Consider the following 19766-nt stretch of genomic DNA (forward strand, 5'->3'; position numbering starts at 1 on the left):
CCAAACGCTAAAAAACTGTAATAACAAACTAATATATATGTATTAAATTAAAACAAACTACGTTAAAAATAAAATAAATAATCAAAAGATAGCAAACCGATTAAAAACAAAAACTTAAATTAACTCCCGTTTTACGGGATATATATATATATATATATTAATTGAGTATGGTTTAAAAGAAAATGGAAATCTAGAATCCCAAGTCCCAACCCTAAAAAAAACTTAGTTACATTTGAAGAAAATATGTTGTTGTTTTCCATAAATATTTGAGGCGAAACCCTAACTCAAATATCACCACCGCCTAACAAACTCTTGGTGTTGGAAGATGACAGGTCTGACATGCAACGCCTGTAACAAAGAATTCGAAGATGAAAACGATCAAAAGCTTCATTACAAGTCTGAATGGCACCGTTACAATCTCAAACGCAAGGTAACAACGCATCTGTATTATCCCAGCTGCACATCTAATAGTATAAACTGAATATGAAAGTATACCCGATTACTACTGGTTTGATCAATTCTATATATTATTACTCGTTTGAGGAGAAATTTCTTATGTATTATTTTTGATGTTCTTTGAACTAAATCAGATTGCAGGGGTTCCAGGAGTAACAGAAGCACTTTTTCTAGCCAGACAAACTACACTTGCTGAAGAAAAGAATGGTCCACCAATGCTCTATACGTGCCGCCTATGTGGAAAGGGGTACAGGAGCGCTAAAGCTCACGCACAACATTTAAAATCCAAAACTCACACTATACGGGCTTCCCAGATTGGCCACGAGGACGAGAGCAGTGCAGTAATAAAACCACTTCCGCCTAAGAAGGCCCCTCAACACAAGGATGAAGAAAGTGATGATGAATGGGTTGAGGTTACCGAGAACGAGCCATCTACTCATATGGAAGCGAATGAAACCGAGCTGGATCCGACTTCTTGCTTTATGTGTGACAAAGAGCATAAAACTATTGAAAGCTGTATGGTCCATATGCACAAGCATCATGGCTTTTTTATACCTGATATTGAGTATTTGAAAGACCCGAGTGGTCTTCTCACATATCTTGGACTTAAGGTAAAGATTTATTGTATTCTTGATAATCAAGCTTATTACACTGCTTATTGGTGGTGCTGTCATCTTTTTACAGGTTCGTGATTATATATGCTTGTACTGCAACAGTAACTGTCAACCGTTTAATAGTTTGGAAGCGGTTAGGAAGCATATGGCGGCCAAAAGTCATTGCAAAGTTCACTATGGTGATGATGATGAAGAGGAAGAAGCTGAACTTGAAGAGTTTTATGATTACAGCACCAGGTTTGAATGTACTACTTATTAAATAGGCCATGTTCGTATTCGTTCGCTTCACTTTAACCGAACAAACGGTTTAACACTAACATTTAGCAGTTAGTGTTCGTTTGTTAAAAAAATGAACGTGTTCATGTTTGTTTGTTAATAGTATAAACAAACAGTATAGATGAAAGAATATAAACTGACATAACCGAGCAAACACTATTAAAAGTAAACATGAATATCAATCTGTTGGTAGGACTGTAAACAAACACGAATGGACATGTTTTTTTTCGTTTGTTTTAACTTTATCTGAACAAACAAAACAGTTAAAACGAACGTGGTTTTCTTGTTCGTATTTGTTCGTTCAGATTTAGAATATGAATGTGTTCTTGTTCGTTTATGTACGTTCGTTAATAGTATGAATGAACGATTCACAAACATAAACGATCACAAGCATATATGATCGAATATAACTGAACATAAGTGAAAGAACAAAACTGAGAGTCTGAGATAAACCCAATTGAAATGTGAAAACAATGTCTCGGGCCTAAAAAGTTATAAAAATTAGAGTTGTAATTGGCTTATAGTATTTACTATTTAAACAAATATGCTAACGAACGTAAATGAATGACCTTAAAACAAACATAAACTAACGAATTAAAAAATGAACAAAGGTTCATGAATTGAAATGAATGGACAAGATATTTGTTCATGTTCGTTTGGTCAACTGAATTAACAAATGTCTCTGTTCATGAACAAACTCACAAAGTTTCTGCCGAATGGTTTTTGGAACGTTTGGTTTGCTTACAAGCGTATAAGTAAACTTGTCAATATAATTTGCACGATATGAATGTTTGAAAATACTTACGAGCCTTATGATTAAGATAATTATATATATATTTCTATGTATGTTAGTTATGTGGATGCAAACGGAAACCAGTTGGTTTCATCAGATGGCACAAACAACGGTATAGAACTAGGGAGTGGTGGGTCCGAGCTTATAATAACTACTGTAACTGATGATATAATATCAACCAAAGCAATTGGTTCGCGTGAATATTTACGTTATTATCGTCAGAAACCGCGCCCGTCTGCAAAGGATGTTCCCATGACTGCTGTGTTGGCTGCCAGGTAAGCATAACATTAATTTGTTCGTTTATTTAAAGAAAATGCTTTTAATGATTACAAAAACGAGTGAATATTAGGTATAGGAGCATGGGTTTGTCGACAGTGCAGTCGAAGGAAAATATGGTGAGGATGAAGGTGATGAAACAGATGAATAGATCAGGGGTGGATTATATGCGGTCTAAGATGGGCATGAAAAGCAATGTTATCCGGAACCTTCCAAAGAATGTTACTCATTAATCGTTTCATCTTCATCGTATGCAGACTGCAGGTACTGTCATACATTGGTCTTTATTATGGAATCACTCCATCTGTTATGATGCTACTGTATACAGATTGGTTGACTGTTTTAGTTTTTTTGTTGATGTCATTTGAAGTTTTTTCTGGACATACTCTTTGATATGAGTTGATGTTTTGCGCTGTTGGTTATGTTTAAAGTATTTTATACACTTATAACATAGCTTATGTTTATTATTATTATTATTATTATTATTATTATTATTATTATTATTTTTGTTTAATTGGATCTTTTTAAGTGTAGTATTTTAGCTTTTATGTATGCTTGTTTTAGAGTTTTTTTTGCAGCTTAGCAATGAGCTTTGGCAAAATTCGTTTTGTCACCTTGTTTCTTGCTAGTGTCTTAGGTTCTGTACAATGGCTGGAGGTTTGAATTTATTTAGCAGGTTAAATATGTTAAGCAAACAAATTTTAACGAAAAGGAATTAGGTCAAATTATTTAAGGGAATCAGATGGGTCTAAAGTCATATTTGGAACACATAAAAATCAGATGTTAAGTGTTCTCAAAATAAATCCAGCGGTTGTCGGTGTTAGTCCTGGTCAGGATCTGTTGTGACTTGAGACGAAAATAGAGGTTTGCATTTTGGTTTTTTGGTTCTAGTTTTGGGTCAACAGAAGTCAAAACCGGTTTTTGGAGGGGCAATGGATTAATTAGGTTCAACCAGTTTGAAAGCATATGTTTCCAATCTGATTATAACCCTCCTGTTGGGGTTTGTTTTAAACCCATTCTAGTCAACCCGATTTCCATATTGGATTCAGTTTTTGGTTGCAAACTGGTTTTCTATCTCTACCTGAGAGGTGAGAGTGTGCAGCTCTGTATCTGTTTTGACTGACTGTAGGATCTGGCTCATTGGTTAGGGATAGAATTGGGCCTCTTGACGAGTCTGAACGTAAAGGGGTTTCCAAGTCCATTTGACGAGGGAAATTAAATGATGAAGAATGATATCACGAAAAGTTGTGTTTCACTTTTCATATGTAGTGAAAGGGACAGTAAATTTATGCTTATTTCTTCCTTTCAAATCTTCTTAAATGGAGATCTTAACTCCATTTTCTCTTAACTCAAGAACACGGTGGTTAATTAAAATTTTTTTCTTCTTACTCTCTTTTTTCTCTTCTTAATTCTCTTTCCATTCTTTTCTTTTTTTAGTAAACCCAGGAGCATAGCTTAGACTCACAGATACAGATTTTTTGTAATGTCTGGCCTGCTTGAAGATTCAAACTGGCTTAAGATCATACATGGGCTAGACCTGAATGGGCTTTATATCTTATAATTAAGGGCTTTGTGGGTTCAATTCTTAAATCAGTTAATGACTAGAGGTGCACAACATACCCGAACTCGGAACTGGACCCGAAAAAAAAAATACCCGGAACCGGTTTTTTTTATACCCGGGTTTTTAATTGGTTTTTTTATACCCGGGTTTTTAATACCCGACCCTACCCGTAGGGTACGGATAGGGTATGCATTTTAGTACTAAAATCCGGACCCGATTTGTACCCGGTAATACCTGAAAACTCGAACTGGTTCTATACCCGGAAATGGGTTTTTCCAATACCCGAAAACGGGTTTTTCAAATACTCGATCTATACCCAAAATTACCCGAAAAATAACTGGAAAATACCCGAAAAATACCTCTAAAACGTGCAACCTCTAAAAAAATTCCAAACTATACCCGCAAAATATCCTAAAAAAACCTGAAAATATGGTTTTCAACATCTGGAAATAGGGTATTTGCATACCCTGTTCCATACCCGACCCGAACCCGATAAATAGGGTATGGTTTTTAGAGGCAATACTCGAACCTGACCCGGGTATTGCTATTACTCGATTTTCTAATACCCGATCATACTCGAACCCGGGTTTTTCTAATACCCGATTTGTGCACCTCTAAGCTAATCATTCTATTATGTGTTTTTATATGAAAACACTGAATTTTGGTTGTATCCAAGTAAAAAAAAAATTTTAAAAAACATATATTTTTTAATCTATGATCCCTCTTTTTCTTAGTGACTGATACTTTATAGGTGAATGAACATGTATGCCAATTTATTTCATGTGGTTAACCTTTTCTTTCTCACGAAGTGCTAAACTTTAATAATCACAAATTGTGTGTTTACAGGCGGTATGGTATTTCGAAACAGAGCGTATGACCACCGAGCTCGTGACAACCACAAAATAGTGGTCAGCGATACTAAATTAAGTGATGCGTGACTACGAATGAGTCAGCTTGCCATGAGTCGCTTTCCCTAAAGACAGTCAAGACAACCTAAAGATAGATAGACAAATGAAGCTGAAAGTCGATGTGACTTTTGATGCCATTGGTGCACGAAACATAACATAATAGGTTAATCAAAAGGCAATCAGTTTGCTTTGGTGGATAATTGAGTGTGAATAATGGAAGACACTTTAATATCAAGAGTGTGGTTGGTCGAAGCCAGTATGCCAAACACCCATATATTACATTATTATTATTATTATTATTATTATTATTATTATTATTATTATTATTATTACAGTAATAAAAGAGTCTAAACCGGTTCCCAAGCACATCTATCACAATTCACACCCCATTTTCTAAATTATCCATCTTCTCCTTCCTCATGTTCCCAAACACAAAATCAAGATTATAAAGCATAGGCACCATGGTGACCGTACACAAAAACACGAGCACTGGACCGAAAATCCAAAGCATGAGCGGAAGAGACGAGTAGAAGATCCTGTTCCCAACCGCGTTTAGGGTGAAACCCTTCTCTAAAAGCTCTGAAACATACTAACATGTGACGCTTGATTCTGGTGGGCAGTTGATCAAGAAGTTAACTTGATTAATGAACCTGATTGATAGCGAGTGGCACATGAAAGACGCGAGTACAAGCAACATGGTCACATATTTCAGTGCAACCATAAATTCTCCATGAGCCCCCGTAGAGGGCGTCGTTGATCGGTTTTTTAACGCTGTACGTGCTGCTAATGACTGCGGCTAGACCCGAGCACAGAAGTATCGATGTTGTGGCCATCAAGGTCGCTCCCATTATTGTGTTTCGAAGTGTTTGAACGGCTAAGATATTTTTTTATCATTGTCCTGTGGGTAATGAACAATGAAGAGTTAGATGAGCTGTGCATTATTATCATGTATAGAGAAGAAATCTAAGAAATTGATTAAAGATTAGTTATCAAATGAAAATGATTATTTGAGTTTTATGTTATAAATATTGATATTAAAAATGAATATCTAAAAAAATGTTATAATATTAGCCCTAACTATAACAAGCTTATAAGAGTAATATATGAGACTTGGAGTTAACAAGAAAACAATGGAATAAGGAAAATATAAGAATATGAACTTTTTACTGATGCCTTAAATCTATCAAGATACATGGTATTTATAATATCAAAAGAACTGTTTTATATACTATTGGGAGGAGGGGACAAGAGTTAATAATTTGGTGACAATAATGAAAATGTGTCATACCACAAAAGTGTCGGTGTTCATAAACAATAATGAAAATGTGTCATACACAAAAGTGTCGGTGTTCATAACACTCCCCCTTGGATGACACATTTTCAAAACTTCGGGGTCTTGAAGTACTGCCTCATTAAAAACCTTGCTAAAGAAAAACCCAATGGGAAAAAACTTTAGCTAAGGGAAAAAGAGTGCAGTATATGGCTCCCCCTCAAATTGCAGGTCGTTACATTGTCCGTACATGGCGCATGCCAATATCATGAACATGTTTCCTGAATGTTGCTGTGGAAGTGCTTTTGTGAAAAGATCAGCTGAGTTGTTGCTGGACTGGACATATCTCATCTCAACCTGATTGTCTTTAATAAGGTCCCGAGTATACTCAAAGTATCTTGGTGGTATATGCTTTGTTCTGTCACTTTTGATATATCCTTCCTTCATTTGCGAGACACAAGCTGCATTATCTTCATAGATAGGAGTTGGAATTCGATCTTTCTCTAGTTCATAAGAAATCAATATGTGTCGTGACATAGATCTTAACCATACACATTCTCTTGAAGCTTCATGCAATGCAATGACTTCAGCATGATTTGAAGATGTTGCAATGAGTGTTTGTTTCTGAGAACGCCATGAAATCGCAGCTCCTCCATTCTTAAATACATATCCAGTTTGAGATTTTGCTTTATGGGGATCAGATAAATAACCTGCATCTGTATAACCAACTAACCCTTCTTTTGAATCGTTAGGATAAAATAAACCTAAATCAACAGTTCCTTTTAAATACCGAAAAATATGTTTAATGCCATTCCAATGTCTTTTAGTAGGAGATGAACTGAATATTGCCAATAAATTAACTGCAAAAGAAATGTCAGGTCTTGTACAGTTAGTAAGATACATAAGTGCTCCAATTGCACTGAGGTATGGTACTTCGGGACCAAGAATCTCTTCATTATCTTCGCAAGGACGAAATGGATCATTGTCAACATTTAGTGATCTAACAACCATCGGTGTGCTTAAAGGATTTGCTTTGTCCATATTGAAACGTTTTAAGAGTTTCTCAGTATAAGTTGACTGATGCACAAGTATCCCATTATGCATATGCTCAATTTGTAAACCAAGACAATATTTGGTTTTTCCAAGATCTTTCATTTCGAATTCTTTCTTTAAAAGAGCAATTGCTTCATTAATTTCCTTTTGTGTCCCAATTAAATTTAGATCGTCAACATACACAACTATGATCACATATCCTGATGTTGTCTGCTTGATGAAGACACATGGACAAATAAGATTATTTGTGTTTCCTTTGCTTATCAAATAATCACTCAAACGATTGTACCACATCCTTCCAGATTGTTTCAGTCCATACAAGGATCTTTGTAATTTGATGGAATACATTTCCTTAGGCTTTGAGCTTATTGCATCGGGGAGTTTAAATCCTTCGGGAATTTTCATATAGATGTCACTATCTAGTGATCCATACAAGTAAGCTGTGACAACATCCATAAGGCGCATCTCTAAATTTTTAGAGACTGCTAAGCTGATTAAATATCTAAACGTAATAGCATCCATGACAGGAGAATACGTTTCTTCATAGTCAATTCCTGGCCACTGAGAAAAACCTTGAGCTACAAGTCTTGCTTTATATCTTGTAACTTCATTTTTCTCATTTCGTTTTCTCACAAAAACCCATTTATATCCTACAGGTTTCATTGACTTTGGTGTAATGACAATAGGTCCAAAAACCTTTCGATTGTTTAGTGAGTTTAATTCAGCTTGCATAGCATCTTTCCATTTGTTCCAATCTTGTTGATTTTTACAATCATCTACAGATTTTGGTTCAGGGTCATCATTTTCTTCCATGATATCGCTTGCCACAGAATAAGAAAATATATCATCAATATTTTCCATTTCATCTCGATCCCACATTATATGTGATTTACCATAGTTTATTGACAATTCTTTATTGGAATCATTTATTTCTTCCTGAGGAAATGTTATATCATTTATTCTTTCCTGAGGGAAGGTTTTGTCAATTATTCCTTCCTTAGGGTCAGTATCCTTCTCAGAACCCTTTCTTTTTCGAGGATTTTTATCCTTTGAACCGATTGGCCTTCCACGTTTTAAACGTTTTTGAGATTCATGAGGTGCATTATTATGGTTTTGCTTGCTTGGAATCTCAACTCGAGCTGGAGCATTAGCAGCTGGTATATGAGATTTAGTGACACTGTTTATATCAGTAAATGCATCAGGTAACTGATTTGCAATTTCTTGTAGATGTATTATTTTTTGAACCTCTGTCTCACTTTGTTTTGATCTTGGGTCTAGGTGTAACAATGATGGCACACACCATGATATATCTCTTTCTTGCTTTTTCATTTCCCCCCTAATGTCGGGAACATTGTCTCGTTAAAATGACAATCAGCAAAACGTGCTGTAAATACATCACCTGTTAAAGGTTCAAGGTATCTTATGATGGAAGATGTTTCATATCCAACATATATTCCCAACCTTCTTTGGGGACCCATTTTTGTGCGTTGTGGTGGTGCAATAGGAACATACACGGCACAACAAAAAATTCTAAGATGAGAGATATTTGGCTCATTTCCAGAAACAAGTTGTGTGGGAGAGTATTTATGATTTGCACTTGGTCTCACGCGGATTAATGATCCAGCATGCATAATTGCATGACCCCAAATAGAAACAGGGAGTTTTGTCCTCATTATTAATGGTCTAGCTATTAGCTGTAGGCGTTTGATCAACGACTCGGCTAAGCCATTTTGTGTGTGTACATGAGCAACAGGGTGTTCTACAACAATCCCCACAGACATGCAATAATCATCAAAAGCATGTGATGTAAATTCTCCCGCATTATCAAGCCTTACTCTTTTAATGGTATAATCCGGAAAATGTGCACATAATTTGATAATTTGAGCAAGAAATTTTGCAAAAGCAACATTACGAGTCGATAATAAAGATATATTAGACCATCTGCTGGATGCGTCTATTAAGACCATGAAGTATCTAAATGGTCCACATGGTGGATGAATTGGTCCACATATGTCACCTTGAATTCTTTCAAGAAACAATTGTGTTACTTTATCGACTTTTAATGGCGAAGGCCTTGTAATTAATTTTCCAAGAGAACAAGATGTACATTGAGGCATTTTATCTATTTTATGGATCTTTTGACCTTTCAGTGGATGCCTATGTGTATTTTCAATGATCCTTTTCATCATTGTGGATCCTTGATGGCCTAATTGTCATGCCATAAGTTTATGATACCAGAATCGCAACAATTTTCTTTGACTGCCATATGTGCTTGAGGCACATTTATATATGTATAATGCAAACCAGAATGGAGCATTGGCAATTTTTCCAATATTTGATCTTTGCTTATGATATGCAAATATTTTTCATTACTAACAGTCCTTGACTGAGTATCATATCCATTATGATATATGTTTCTGAAACTCAACAAATTTCTTGTTGATTTTGGGGAAAATAAAGCATTTTCTATTTTGAGCTTTGTACCATTTGGTAATGCTAAATTAGCTTTTCCCACTCCTTCTATCAAGTTTGTAGGACCTGATATTGTATTGATGATTCCTTTTGTTGGTTTCAGTTTATAAAAATATTTTTTAGATCTAAGTATAGTATGCGTGGCTCCACTATCCGCTATACATATATCTTCTTCATTTGTTTGATCTTGTGCTCCGGTGATTTTCATTTTAAATCTTGAAAAATATTAAGAAAAAAAAATAAGTGTATAACGAAGACATATGATATTTTAATAAGAACTTTATTTAATTGAAACACAAGTAGTACATGAAAGAGAAACTACATACTTAAAGATAATGAGAACACACTTAATAATTGCATCTAATTATAGTAGTCAAGCAACTTTGTTTCAAAGTTCCACCCCAAAGTTTTCAACGCTCAGCTCAGCATTGATATTATTAAAGTTATCAACATGGTTCACTTCTTTCTCTTTTCCTTTTAGAGAGGCTTGGTACAGTTCACACAGATGTGGAGCTGTGCGACAAGCCTTTGCCCAGTGGTTTGTACTTTCACATCTAAAACATGAAGTGCCATTGTTTTCGGACCTACCAGCTTCATTCCATTTATTTTGTTGGTTGGAATTGGTATTGTGTGGGACATGATAATTATTGGCTCTCTGGTTACGACCATGACCACGGCCACGACCACGACCGTAAGAGTTATTGTTCCATTTGAATGGATGCTTACGATCATTAAAATGCCTTTTGTCAAAATGACCACGTCCACGTCCACGGCCTCGTCCTCGACTTTGTTCCCATTTATGATCAAAATTTTTATGAGAACTTTTGTGAGCAACATGTGCTTCTGGTATTGCTAATGAACCCGTGGGACGAGATTGATGATTTTTCATCAATAATTCATTATTTTTTTCTGCTACAAGGAGTAATGCATTTAGATCAGAGTATCTCTTAAAATTCTGCAAACGATAATGTGTTTGCAAGTTTATATTTGATGCATGAAACGTGGAGAAAGTTTTCTCTAACTTTTCTTCCTCTGTTACGGGATACCCACAAAATTCTAGCTTTGAACAAATTCGGTATAAAGCAGAGGTGTAATCATTTACCCTCTTAAAATCTTGGAACCTAAGACTGTTCCATTCATCTCTAGAAGTAGGAAGTAAAACTTCCTTTAGATGACCGAATCTGCTTTTCAAATCTTCCCATATCATATATGGGTTATCATAATTAAAATACTCATGCTGTAGTAATTCATCAATATGTTTATGGATGAAAACATCAGCTCTTGCTTTATCCTGGTCAGAGCAATCATTGTATTCTTGGATTGCGTCTAACACATCCATTGATTTTAAATGTCTTTTGACATTTGCTGTCCAAGACATATAATTTTCTCCAGAAATGTTGAGTGCAGGGAATTCGAGTTTTGCTATATTTGACATTTTGTTGCTAAACATAATAGAGCAAATAATAAGATAAATATTAGAATCCATATATATCAATCAACAATGAGATACAATACATTGGTAGAGCTATAAACATATAAAAGAAAAAGAAAATGCCGAAATCTTCAGATGGGAGATTAAAAATTAGAATGAGAAGTAGTATAAGCATTATAGTGACCAACATCAAAACCGGGTGAATCATTTTGAGAATTTTATCTTGGATAAATTTAATAAGAAGAATGTTTGTTGTAAATGAAATGGGGTTAATGATTGGTTATTTATAGTGAAAATTTATAACCCTTTTATAACGGTTATATTACCGTTTATAACGGTAACATTACCGTTTGTGTGTGTGTATATATATAATATATAATATTAATTATTTTAAAGTAAGATAATAAATAAGATATTAAATACAGTTTATTTTATAAAATATATATAATTAGTATGCACAATAATAAGAATAGAATTGTTAGTGTAAATAATTCTAACTTCTAAATGAGATATTGGTGTGCATATATAAATAAAAGTTAGAATAGTTATCAAATTTTAATAACAATATTTATACACATTATTCCTATTACTCAGTATATTAGTTAGTATATGTATATGCATAGATATATATCTAATGTACATAATTAAAGAAGTGTTTATGATGCTTATGTAGATACCTTTGTGTCTATTACCTTTCTTGGTTAGGATATAAGCGGCTCGTGCTGATAACGTGTTATAATATTAGCCCTAACTATAACAAGCTTATAAGAGTAATATATGAGACTTGGAGTTAACAAGAAAACAATGGAATAAGGAAAATATAAGAATATGAACTTTTTACTGATGCCTTAAATCTATCAAGATACATGGTATTTATAATATCAAAAGAACTGTTCTATATACTATTGGGAGGAGGGGACAAGAGTTAATAATTTGGTGACAATAATGAAAATGTGTCATACACACAAAAGTGTCGGTGTTCATAAACAATAATGAAAATGTGTCATACACAAAAGTGTCGATGTTCATAACAAAAAAAGAGTTTTCTTTTCTTTTTTTTTTTTAATATTTGTTTAAAAATGATAGAATAAGAGACCCGTAACAACTAAAGATATAAAGATGTGGTTGTCTTTTCTTATCTTAGGAATCCCACCGGAAACTGTTTCCTTCATGGGGAGAAGAAATTCCTTCCTACTAAGATTTGCACTCAACAACTTATCTACAATCTAAAATTTAGCATACGATACAAAATTTTATATATACATGTATATGTGTATATATATACACACACATACACGTACACACACGGGAAAGTTAATGTGCAAATAAAATTAACGTGCTAATTATGAAAATCAAGTAGTGTAATTATGTAGTTACATCGTAGTGTGATTTTAATTACACTACAGAATAATTACACTATGTTGTACATATAATTACAATATTTGATTCTCATAGTTGGCATGTTAACTTTATTTGTATTTGATCCATACCCTATATATGAAAAAGTTAACATACAAATTAAATTAACGTGTTAACTGTGAGAATCAAGTAGTGTAATTATATATATAAGTAGTGTAATTATGTAATTGAATATAGTGTAATTACCAATGTTTTGAAACCCGGCCCAGCCGGTCGGACCGGTCGGATCGGGACCCGATCCATATACCGGTCCGGGTCAGGCCATTTGAGTCATTTTCTAAAAACCGGCCGGGTTTTGCGGGTGGTGGTCGGCCCGGAATTCGGTGACCCGGCGGGTGAACCGGTAAAACCTATTTTTCATTAAATCCAAATGACATGCGCATGCCGGGATTCGAACTTGGGTCATTTATGAGATAGAAACTTTAATAATTAAAGTTTCATTGATGTCTTTATTGACCAAGCATAAATCATATATATTTGAAAAACAATGTATAAAACATAAATTAAACACTAAAGTTTGTTATTATTATTATTATTATTATTATTATTATTATTATTATTATTGTGTGTGTGTGTGACGTCATCCCGGTCAAACACGGGTCCGCTCTTCTCGGTCGGTACGACCTTTGACTCGGTAAGACGTCCGGGTCAACGTCCAGGCCGGGTCTAAAAACATTTGTAATTACACTATGTTGTATATATAATTACAATATTTGATTCTCATAGTTAGCATGTTAACTTACTAAACATACAAATAACCAGAGTTCTTCCAGTTTTGAACTAAAATAATTATGTTATAAAAAAATAATATAGTAGTGTAATAATAATTACTCTAGTTCAAAAATTTTGAAGTAATAATAATATTCTATTGTTAATATAATTATTTTGGTAACTATTTATACATTTCTCACAATAGAAGTCATATTTATTTGATCCAACCCCTAAATATATTAGTTAAAAAAAAAGAAACTTAAAGATCGATTGATATAGAAAAATGAGAGAGAAAGTATATGATCGGTTAAAGAAGACATTGAGATTTGAGAGATGCTTTTTTATTTTTATTTTTTTGATGAAAAACCTAGATGCTAAGAAAAACAAATTACATATTTATAAATCATTAAAAAAACCATATATCATGATTCATGCATGCAAAAGTCACTTGATCATAATAAATGAATCATTTTGAAATGAAAAGAAAAATAGTAGTGTTTTATGATAAATTAGACTCTTGGTAATTAACTTTACACTTAAATAATCATCATATCAAATGGAAGTCATGGTGATCATAAACTCTTCACTGTTTGTTATCCTTCCAAATCAAGTTTCTTTTGTTCTTTTAAAGAAGTTTACTAGCAACTTAATTACCAAGAGAATTATTGTACATGAAAACCATACGAAGAAGAACACGAAACCATCTATCAGTTTACCGGAAATGGTTCTAACACATGCCTATGAAACCTTTTAGCGAATTGAACTAGACACGAAACAGACATATGGCGAACTTATGTACCTCCATAATAGTGGATACCCATAAGCGGCGTCCATAGTTGTTAGTGCCAATGATGGTAGAGAGTGGTTGAGTCCGGACCTTGTGCCATAACCAAAGGTGATAGCCGATGGTGATCATAAAAGATAATGGCACCAATACTACATCGAGATAACACTTCTTCCATTCCATTATTGTATATACTCTCAAAAACCGCCCTCTACGGTGATCTAATGTCGTAAGAGATCGAAGTTATAAACATATATATATAATAGGAGTGTGGCTATGAACAAAGACGGTGTTGAACGCAAGGTTCAACATCACAAAAAAGCAAATTTAAAGCAAAAAAGAAAAAAAAGACACCCATTTTGATAATAAGTTGCAAACACTATGCCTTATCATGCAACATGAGTTCTATCGCCTTCTCAAGCTTTATAGACTTTATTATTATTATTATTATTATTATTATTATTATTATTATTATTATTATTATATTGAATCATTATTTTTGCCATGTTGTAGTATTCTTTATTTTTAATAAAGTGAGCAGCTAATATTTTGTTAAATTTCTATATATGATCAAGTTGTTGAATATATTGCATTGTTGCAAGATACTTGGAAGTAAATTTACCATTCTAGGGTAGGGTGTAAACTGTAACCAGCATTTATCGGGGAAATTACGAATATAGCCTTAGAGTTGCTTGATAAAAATGACTGAGAAACGTCACATGTTTAGTAGAATTGAAAGCATTCCACGGGTCATTTTCTTTTCTTTTTCATTTTTAGGTAAAATGATGGTTGATGTGTCTGTATCATTTATATATATCATAATAAGTTATGCTAAAATGCATAATGTCTAAAAAGTATAGTAACAAACAGAATAGACAGACCATAGGGTGTTTAATGGTTGAGATCGGAAGATACTTCTAATACATGGTATGCTATATATTGGCGTTTGTTTTTAAGTAGAGAATGATAGAATCGTCTTTTGTTCGAGATTTAAATTGATAATATTTAAATTCGGTAATACTAAAGTTAAACTATGAACTAAAACACATAAACAAAAAATATTACGTTTAATCCAGATATTAATCAAAATTATGAACTAAAACACGATGAACTAGGGATGAGCATTTTGTCCCAAATACTCGTACTCGTACCTGTACCCGTACCGATTTAACTTATTCGGTACGGGTGCTGGTACTCATTTTTGTTGAATTTTGATACAGGTACAATCGGGTACAGTTACGGGTACATTTGGTATTTTGTACATGTTTGGAGTATATAAAGGTTTAATTGGGATTCTTCAGTTTAATATAAAATAAACTCTTCAACCATGTTATTATTTAACAGGTACCAAACGTTTATTCAAAATCAAATAATATAGACTCGAACCAACAAACAAATAACTTAAAGTCGACGACCGAATTATGGTTCTTCAGTACTATCTAATTATTAAATTGTTTTGGACAAAATCTGCTAAGGATAATGTATCCAAATCTGTAATTGTGAGGTCTAGTGCTACGATAATAATAACAATTAAATGAACGAAATAAGGATGAACACCGTGATTTGTTGCGAGAAAAAACCCCTTGATCTTGTTTAGATCAAAGGAAAAAAAACCCGGGTGATGACAAATCGTCTATCACCACTTTATTAATGTCAAAAATCGGGTTACAATGGGTGGAGTTTATGATCAACGAATACAATAATGCTATGTGTGTGTGTGAGTACAGAGAGAGATCTGAGGTTGATGATGAACGTGTATATTGTGTTGTGTCTCTCCTAATTTTGATCATAAACTCAGTTTATAAATAAAAATAACAGCTAACTAACTCCTATTTTCATGACACTACTCCCACTAGCTGCTCCCATCACTTTAACCACGTGCATAAAGGAGCCTTGTAGCGAAATATATTGTAGACCAGGTCCTTGAGCCGTTATATCTATCAAATATTAATCTGCACATAAGAAACAATCGTTAACAATACCAATTACTGAGGATCATTGATCCTGACATAGCTCTGGAACTCTTCAGAAGGATAATTGATCCAGACACGTCTTCAAGAATAACATATCCTCAGTACTCAATTATTTGTGACTCAACAAGAAATCCTATAAATCCGCCATTATCCCCAATAAACGTGTTACAACAATTTGATCACGTGCCATATCTTCTTGACTGCGAGTTAGTGGATAGACTGAGTCTATTAACCGTTAAACCTGTTAAATACAAGACTACACATGAGAACAACCGTTAGTTAGTAATAAATACCGAGGATTCTTGATCCTGATATGATCTGGAATACATGCTAAGGATAACTGATCCAGACATATGCCAGGATAACGTATCCACAGTGTCAAATTTCTGTGCCCTAACAATTGCCCCCAAAATGGCGGTTATGATAAGATCACAACTGTCATTTTGCCTTTGAATTCAAACTTCCTGTAAAAACATATGAGATTTGATAAGCTAGATATAATTATCATATATCTATAGAGTTTCCTTGGGAACTTCCCTTTCGGCTATATATCCAACTCCTCTTAGTCTCCCTGCAAATCATGAACAGCTAATAACACATGTTTAACCCAGGTGGATGGTCCGTCTTTCTTATGGTGAAATCCGGGTTAAGGATTTTAGATAAGTCCAGGTGACTTATATTTAATAATATAAAACTTTTGACTATTTGCTTGTTATCGGTTACTATAAAAATTTGTTTGATATAGTATTGTCCTATTTAGAATTTTAAGAAATAATCTTGAATACAAGAAATTTTTTAGGATAAAATATCCTAGGTAAAGCAATTATAGACATTTTAGAACATAATATCCTTATAAAAATAATTCAAAAGATGTTAAATCTTTAAACAAAAAGATTTACAAGGATCCTAGCTAAACAAATGTAAATGGGCAAATATAAATCATACCATAAGGTCAAAGTAGACCTAAGTTACCATAAGTACAGAACCTTTGGTGATCCTTGTAGTAATAATTTAAGGATTTCGAATCCATAAGTCTTGATTCTTGTCATTGAACTTAGAACATCAGTTGCAAAGAGCTCATAAGATTAACTGGGGTTAAACCCGTTAAGCTGAGGACAAGCCCAAATAATAAACTGGGGACAAGCCCGTGCAACTGGGGACAGGCCCATGAACTGGGGACAAGCCCAAATACTGAGGACAAGCCCAAACTGGGGACTTGCCCAAGGATACGAATGCCAACTGGGGACTTGCCCAAACCGGGATTTAGCCCAAACGTGAGTGACGTGAAAACGCCAAAACCTTAGCTAACATGAAAATGTTAGAAACCTTTGTCTTGAGATAACGTGAAAACGTTATAACCGGTGGTATGGTACGTCTACCATAAATCGTAGGATCCTCCGTATAGTCGAAAACAACGAAATTGTCAGCCACTAAGCGTGTACTGGTCCCGCTGCCCCAGACTATACGTTGGATAACGTGCGCTACAAGCGATAGTGTAGAAACTCTAATTCATAAGAAAGGTGAAAACATTTAAACGTTAGGGGATATGACCATCGGGGATCATACCCAATCGTGGGCTAGGCCAAGGGAAATAGCTTAGTACCTTGAATGTAAAGGAGAGGTGGCCAACCTCTTGATCATTGAATATCTCATTAATATCCTGCATTGTTACTTAAAACTTGGAAAATACAAATGTTAAGAATATGTTATCCTTAAATAAGCAAAAAATCAAAAATGAATAAGTGATTAGATAGATATTACCGATTTTAGGATCCTTGATCCTTTAAGGATATTTGATCATGATCAGAAAAAGTATTTATTGAGGTGGATAGCATTCCATGCTCTTGGTAACCTGTTGCCTTCCATAGTGAGCAAATGATATGCTCCATTTCCTTCCTCCGACTCGATCAGATAAGGACCTTCCCACTTGGGTGCTAGCTTCCCATCTGCCGGATTGGTTGTGTTTCGGAAGGCTTTCCTTAAAACTAGATCTCCTTCTTGAAATCTTCTTGTTTTGGACAAAAATATACTAAGGATCAAGTATCCAAATCTGTTAAGTGAGGTAAGGTTCTAACTCGATAATGACAAGTGCGTAATTGTACTATTGGTGAACACAAAGGTTTGATCACGAGGGAAAAAGCCCTTAACCAAGATAGTCTGACTTCGGTCAAAATTTATCAAGGTAATCTTTGGTAAAATAACTCCGGTCAAGGATTAATAAGATAATCTTTGGTCTGATTACTTTAGTCAATGATCAACAAGGTAACCTTTGGTAGACGAGTATATGATTATCGTGATCCCCGGCACAAAAAACCCCCGGACGGTGAAAACTATCACCGTCGAGTTTATTAATGGTAAAAGGTGATTACAAATGTTGTGGAGTTTATGATCGAGAATACAAGATAAACTAATGAGTAGAGAGAATGTTTGCTTCTGCTCTAGTGTGTGTGATAGTACATGTGTGTTCTAACTTATCATAATCTCCCTTATATATCAAAGATAATAACTCAATGGAGTTATTAATATTAAAGACTATTAACTAATAATCCCTAAAAATTCGCCATTGCCTTCAATATAATCGTAACTGCCACTTTGACCACGTGCTCCATCACTCAGGCTGCGAGATAGGGGGTAGACCAGGTCTTGGAGCCGTTGCACTTGATAAATATCAACCTTCATATAAGAAACAACTGTTAACAACACCAGATACCGAGGATCCATGATCCTGACATAGCTCTGGAACTCTTCAGAAGGATAATTGATCCAAACACGTCAATATCTTCTTGACTGCAAGTTAGTGGATAGACTGAGTCTTCTAACCGTTATACATGCTAAATATTAGACTACACATGAGAACAACCGTTAATTAGTAATAAGTACTGAGGATCCTTGATCCTGAAACGATCTGGAATACATGCTAAGGATAACTGATCCAGACATATGCCAGGATAACATATCCATAGTGTCAAATTTCTGTGCACTAACACTTCTGATCCTTATATTTTTGTTGTATGTCCTAGCTACCCTTTGTTGATATGCTGCCATTCTGATCCTGGCTAGGTCTCTTAGTTCTTCAACAGTATCCAAGTCTTCAAGAAGAATTTCTTCATTGTCCTCAGGATCACGGATGTTTGTTCTGGCTATAGGAACCACCATTTCTGTAGGGATGACTGCTTCTGATCCAAACACCAATGAGAAGGGTGTTTGGCCTGTTGCATTCTTGGGTGTTGTCCTGTCAGCCCAAAGAACATAAGGTAGCTCTTTAGCCCATTTTCCTTTCTTGGATCCTAGCTTTTTCTTCAAGTTGTTGATGATTATCTTGTTGCTTGATTCAGCTTGGCCATTAGCTTGAGGATATACTGGAGTAGATGTAATCATCTTGATGCCCCAACTATCACAAAAGTTAGTGGTTCTTTTCCCATAAACTGGGAACCATTGTCACAAATAATTTCTGAAGGGATGCCAAATCTAGTAATAATATTTCTTTTAATGAAGGATATCACCTCTTTTTTGCGAACTTGAACAAAAGCTTCTGCCTCTATCCACTTTGAAAAGTAGTCAGTCATTTCAAGCATGAATACTTTTCCTCCTGGTGCCTTAGGTAGCTTACCCACAATATCCATGCCCCATTTCATGTAAGGCCATGATGAGGATATAGGATACATAGGTTCTGCTGGTTGATGAAGAACGTTTGCATGTCTTTGACAAGCATCACACTTCTTTGAATATTCCATGGGGTCTCTCTTCATTGTTGGCCAGAAATATCAT

General features: G+C 34.6%; 1 protein-coding gene and 1 pseudogene across 1 annotated transcript; one reads left to right on the top strand and one right to left on the bottom strand.

Moving 5' to 3' along the window:
• Positions 1-236: 236 nt before the first annotated feature.
• Positions 237-2858, top strand: LOC143587797 (cytoplasmic 60S subunit biogenesis factor REI1 homolog 1-like). Its single transcript, XM_077068982.1, has 5 exons — positions 237-430; positions 591-1067; positions 1141-1307; positions 2199-2414; positions 2489-2858. Exons 1-5 carry the CDS (start codon positions 326-328, stop codon positions 2646-2648), a joined length of 1125 nt encoding a protein of 374 aa, XP_076925097.1. The 5' UTR covers positions 237-325; the 3' UTR covers positions 2649-2858.
• Positions 2859-5221: 2363 nt separating this feature from the next.
• On the bottom strand, positions 5222-5765 carry LOC143587798 (uncharacterized; annotated as a pseudogene).
• Positions 5766-19766: the final 14001 nt, after the last annotated feature.

The sequence above is a fragment of the Bidens hawaiensis genome, unplaced genomic scaffold (genome assembly GCF_021521415.1).
Source record: "Bidens hawaiensis isolate Kalapana, Puna unplaced genomic scaffold, B.hawaiensis_p1.1 tig00035881_1, whole genome shotgun sequence".
NCBI lineage: Eukaryota > Viridiplantae > Streptophyta > Magnoliopsida > Asterales > Asteraceae > Bidens > Bidens hawaiensis.